The sequence below is a fragment of the Frankliniella occidentalis genome, unplaced genomic scaffold, assembly GCF_000697945.3.
Source record: "Frankliniella occidentalis isolate FOCC.00 unplaced genomic scaffold, Focc_3.1 Scaffold86, whole genome shotgun sequence".
NCBI lineage: Eukaryota > Metazoa > Arthropoda > Insecta > Thysanoptera > Thripidae > Frankliniella > Frankliniella occidentalis.
Genome location: NW_026267215.1, coordinates 515,262 through 519,892, shown reverse-complemented (window position 1 = coordinate 519,892; position 4,631 = coordinate 515,262). Strand labels below are relative to the sequence as shown.

Below are 4,631 nucleotides of genomic sequence, written 5' to 3'. Positions count from 1 at the left end.
CCCGCCGCCACCACCCACTCCTATATCCCTGATCCACCCACCACCCACACTCTCGGCTTTTTTTACGTCCCTCAAATCCCTTTTTACATCTGGAAATGGGAGAGGTGACAACTCATGCGAGAGACGCGAGGCGGGGAGCTTCGAGGGCGTCGTCTCGGTGAGAGACATGGGAAGTTCTCGCATGTCCTGTATGCCCGTCCTCTGCTCGTCTCCTCTCTTCATAAATTATAAATTATTAGTAATTTATGAAGATGATAAAATTTTAAACTTCGGATCTTCTTTAACACTGTAGGAGGTGATATCGTACTAAACTAAAAGGTTCTGTGGCGTTCATTCTTGTTAGTTCATTTTCTTTACTCTAAGCAAGCGCTATCGCAGAGGACTTTTGATTAGACGCCGCGCCGGGGCAATCTTTCGCAGTGGTTTTACCACACATTACCCACACTGCTGTCACACGTCGAGAGTGGTGTCGTCAAAGTCGTGTGGACGGGGTATGCCCGCCGGTGGCGCCCTCTCTGGAGCGTCGGCTGAAACTGCTCGTGGGCGCGGCAGTACTCCGCGCTGGTAGAGACGGTACGGGCGCAGCGCGGGCATCAAGTGCGGCTGCGCGACCGCCTTCCCTCCAACAGCTGTGGTGTCCGAGTGGTTAAGGAGTTTGACTCGAAATCAAATGGGCTCTGCCCGCACAGGTTCGAATCCTGTCCGCAGCGGAAATTTTTTTTCGTCCCCGTTTTGCATGGTTGAATGTTCTGCTGTGACTGATTTGTCATGATTCAAAGTGATGAAGTTTTAATGCGGTCTGTGGATTTATGTTCCAGGTTTCTTGGCCGCGGGTCTATGTTTGTCTTCTCGTCAGAGCAGTTCGCCCGTCTAGTAGGAGGGCGTACCGGTGGTCGTCTTCTAGATCTAGGGGCTGGGGACGGTGCAGTTACCTCTCAGATGGAGCCATTCTTCGACCACGTGTCTGTAACTGAAATTTCGGCACCGATGCGAAAAATATTGGCCCGAAAAAAATACAGGTAGTTTTTCAATCTCTGGAAGAACATCCACTCCATGTAAAGTAACAGCTAAGTATGTTATCTCATCAATAGCAGTTTCTCATAGATTTTAATTTTTTTCAAGTATTCTTGAAATAAATAGTTGGGCAGAAAACGGACCATGGGATGTAATATCGTGCCTTAATGTGCTGGACCGATGTTCTAATCCTAAAGAACTCCTCAAACAAATTCACGACTCACTCACTCCTAGCGGAAAAGCAATTATTGCTATAGTTCTTCCTTACCAACCCTATGTTGAAACTGGTGGGTACTCTTATTCATAACCAAATGATGTTTTTTTTTTACACCTTTCACTGGAATGTATTTCCTTTCTTTTTCAGGCGGTAAAGGGGATCACCAACCTGAAGAGCGCCTGCCCATAGAGGGAATTACTTACGATGAACAAGTCACTAGCTTTGTCACTGATGTCTTAGGTCCTGCAGATTTTCAGGTTGAAAAATGGACGCGTCTCCCGTACCTTTGTGAAGGGGACCTCCAACAAGCTTTCTATTGGTTATCAGATGCTGTCTTTGTAGTTAGGAAAGCAACTATTGTCAGTTCATGATAAGACTTACCCTACAAACTAAAGAATAGATGTTGTTACCTATCTAGGATACATATAATTTTTTGAGTCTTGTGTTTGAATTGTAAGAATAAAATACCGAAACGAAACGTTTTCCCACCTGTCTTTCAATTATGCTTGTTCTTTTCCCCCTTTTCCCGCCTTAGAGCATTTCCGCTCACTAAGTTTTAGAACTCTCTCTGTTCTCTGCCTGAAATCTCGATCCGCGAGACGAATCTATGAGACCGTGGTTGGTTCCATCATCTGCTGTCTACGGCTGCGACCCGCAGCAATAACACTTTGTGAAGTTTTAGTTTTTAAGAAAAATCAAGGAAAATGCTAAAGACATTCAAGCAGATCGGGCAAGCCCTAGTAAGCATCAAATCCTTTGTCTCTCTACACTGTCTAGAATGACCTATCTTTATCAAGTATTTAATCTGAATGCCTACCCGTTTCTCAAAATTAACCTATATTTATTATTTCTTACCCTAAGGTTATTGAAGTTGCTTTAAATGACTGATATATATCTGATGCGTGTTAACAAATCAATTTCTCATTAAATTACCACGAAATCTCGGCATAATTAAGGTTATGTTGTGTCCAGCATCAATCTTTGTTTCCAACAGGATCTGAAGTTAAAAATATAATTTTCCTTAGTTAACTATAGGCAATCTGTGATTTCGCAAAGTAATTCTCTCGATTGAATTAAGTGAATTGCACACATTTTTCATTCCACAATTTATTACATGTTAACCCTTATTTCTCTCTGTTGTACTTAAATGAAGTTTATGTAATCCTCAGGTTAGGAATGCTCGTGGCGTTCAAACATCATCATCTGCCCTGAGTGACAACCTCTTTGTGGTAAGTACGGAACTTTTCTTTTTCGCCTTTGCATATACTAGTAAAATTGTACTAATTATGACACTTTTTTATTTATTTCATAGCACAGAGATTCTCCTGAGGACAATCCAGATATTCCCTTTGAATTCGATGCTAACAATAAAAAGGTTGTTGTACATCAACGTGTGATGTTCTAAAGGCTGTTTTAGTATTATACTGTCTAATTTATTTATATCTCATGACAGCGTGCTGAAGCCTTAATGGCCATCTACCCTGAGGGGCACAAGAGAGCAGCTCTCCTCCCTCTTCTGGACTTGGCACAGCGTCAGCATGGTTGGTTGCCTCTTTCAGCTATGCATCATGTAGCAGATATACTCGAGATTCCTAGAATGAGGGTGTATGAAGTGGCTACTTTTTACACAATGTACATGAGGTAATGCATATTTTCATTTTCGTTTGCATTTGTCCATGTTTACTCTCAGTTGCATGAGCAAAATGTTCAAATTGACATATGACATTTTATAGGAAACCTATGGGAAAATACCATCTTCAGGTTTGCACCACCACACCATGCTGGCTCCGCAACTCAGATGAAATTATGAATGTTATCAAATCCAAGCTGAATATTCAAGTTGGGGAAACAACTCCCTGCAAAACTTTTACTCTCTCAGAAGTTGAATGCCTTGGAGCTTGTGTTAATGCTCCTATGGTTCAAGTTAATGATGACTATTATGTGAGTACTACCTATATCTCCTTGCTGAATAGTAACGGTTTGTTAATGTAATGCTTGCTGTTCATACTAGTTTTCTATTTCTGCAACCAGGAGGATTTAACTGGAAAGGACATGGATGAAATTTTGGAAGATCTGAAGGCGGGAAGGAAGCCAAAAGCTGGCCCAAGGTTTGTTCTACAATTTTTTTTGTATTTATATTTAGTTATATTTTTCTCAGTTTGTAAGACAGTTTTCTTTCTTTTCTAGGAGTGGAAGATTTGCCTGTGAACCAATTGGAGAGCCAACCTCACTTAAGGGTGAACCAACTGGACCAGGTTTTGGTGTTCAATCTGGTTTATAAGTAGACAAATATTTTTTTTTCATGTTTGCAATTTTTTCAAGTGGTGAGTTAGCTATAATATCTTGAACACGCTTGTTTCTGACTTTGATGTTAATAAACTTGAAACAGGTAGGAGCAGTAGTGCAAAATATTATACAAGGGTAGTGACTCACATGTAAAAATATTTACTAGGAATTGAATGATGTACATTAATTTTAATCTAATTGAACATCTAAGTGTACATATTTTGATGCAATAAAAGGTCCTACAAAATGGTCTTACAGTTGGACTCATAGTCTTATTTCTACATTTACTAAAAGTTACAGTACCGGTATGTTGCTGCTTGCTGAAAGATAGCTGAGGGTTTGTTCACAAAGTGGTATTGCTAGGTGGTCTACATCATTCTTAACAAAGCTTGAAATTCTTTGACCGTTTTCTTTTCTGATTTTGTGTATCTTTTTTTTCAGTTTTCTTTTAAAAAACAATATTTTTCATTGCCTTATTTCTTTCTTTTTGATTGTTTACTGTCCCTCTGCACAGTGATCTCTCTGCAATATGTGCAGGTATGAATATTCAATGGCAGTGGGCAATCCTGCAAGTACCACAGCTGACAGGGCACTGCGATTAAGGTTCATCTGTTTTACTTCAGTCCACTCATTTTTGTCAACATTCAAACATTCTGTGTTTGGAATGATAGTGCCTGGAAAAGTATTCATAAATCATTTCCTGATATTATCAAAATGAGCCTGTTCTGTTCCATGTCACATCATGCTCACCATTGAATCCACCAATCACATAAATTAAATCATCTAGAATGACAGCAGCAAAATTGCTTCTGGGGTGCAACATGTCTACTATTGGCTGCCAGGCATGACCGTCGAAACGTTCCCCCGAGCTGAGCCGATCTTGACCATTAAATCCACCAAGAGCATAAAGGTAGCCACAGTGCGCAACAAGACTCACACCAGACCGTGGACTCAGCATTGAGGTAATAAATGTCCACTGTGACACGCTCGGGTCGAACATCTCGGCAGAACTTAGCACCTCTTGTCCATTAAATCCTCCTGTAATGTATACCTAAAAGCAAAAGTTGTACAAAAAACTAATTGATTTTTGTTTTTGCTGTATTAGTATACTTTA

At 40.4% G+C, this 4,631-nt stretch overlaps 3 protein-coding genes and 1 non-coding gene across 5 annotated transcripts in view; 3 read left to right on the top strand and 1 right to left on the bottom strand.

The window, feature by feature from the left end:
* The window catches only part of LOC113215389 (protein-L-histidine N-pros-methyltransferase), a 214,771-nt gene extending 213,058 nt beyond the window's left edge, over positions 1-1,713 (top strand). For both annotated transcript variants that reach the window (XM_052269220.1, XM_026435011.2), the window contains 3 exons: positions 819-1,019; positions 1,123-1,301; positions 1,379-1,713. In XM_052269220.1, the coding sequence (XP_052125180.1) occupies positions 819-1,019; positions 1,123-1,301; positions 1,379-1,602 (604 nt within the window). In that variant the 3' untranslated portion in view covers positions 1,603-1,713. The remainder of the gene's footprint in view (positions 1-818; positions 1,020-1,122; positions 1,302-1,378) is intronic.
* Trnas-cga (transfer RNA serine (anticodon CGA)) lies at positions 629-710 on the top strand. The gene has a single exon. It is a non-coding gene; the product is annotated as a tRNA-Ser (tRNA).
* A 98-nt stretch (positions 1,714-1,811) lies between the features above and the next one.
* LOC113215390 (NADH dehydrogenase [ubiquinone] flavoprotein 2, mitochondrial) lies at positions 1,812-3,780 on the top strand. Its single transcript, XM_026435012.2, has 7 exons — positions 1,812-1,971; positions 2,401-2,460; positions 2,544-2,606; positions 2,685-2,872; positions 2,965-3,172; positions 3,263-3,339; positions 3,419-3,780. The coding sequence occupies exons 1-7, from the start codon at positions 1,936-1,938 to the stop codon at positions 3,510-3,512; spliced, it is 726 nt and encodes a 241-aa protein (XP_026290797.1). The 5' UTR covers positions 1,812-1,935; the 3' UTR covers positions 3,513-3,780.
* On the bottom strand, positions 3,692-4,625 carry LOC127749738 (kelch-like protein 10). Its single transcript, XM_052269221.1, has 2 exons — positions 4,268-4,625; positions 3,692-4,191 (listed from the first exon to the last, which is right to left on the bottom strand). The coding sequence occupies exons 1-2, from the start codon at positions 4,515-4,517 to the stop codon at positions 4,013-4,015; spliced, it is 429 nt and encodes a 142-aa protein (XP_052125181.1). The 5' UTR covers positions 4,518-4,625; the 3' UTR covers positions 3,692-4,012.
* Positions 4,626-4,631: the final 6 nt, after the last annotated feature.

What these genes read in the sequence shown, in the direction of transcription:
- LOC127749738 (XM_052269221.1), bottom strand. Translation starts at nt 4,517, where the DNA reads ATGTTCGACCCGAGCGTGTCACAGTGGACATTTATTACCTCAATGCTG. An exon ending in TGTGATTGGTGGATTCAATG is followed by an intron (nt 4,192 to 4,267) that starts GTGAGCATGATG and finishes ATACTTTTCCAG; the next exon opens with GCACTATCATTCCAAACACA.
- LOC113215390 (XM_026435012.2), top strand. Translation starts at nt 1,936, where the DNA reads ATGCTAAAGACATTCAAGCAGATCGGGCAAGCCCTA. An exon ending in TGAGTGACAACCTCTTTGTG is followed by an intron (nt 2,461 to 2,543) that starts GTAAGTACGGAA and finishes TTTATTTCATAG; the next exon opens with CACAGAGATTCTCCTGAGGA. An exon ending in AAGCCAAAAGCTGGCCCAAG is followed by an intron (nt 3,340 to 3,418) that starts GTTTGTTCTACA and finishes TTTCTTTTCTAG; the next exon opens with GAGTGGAAGATTTGCCTGTG.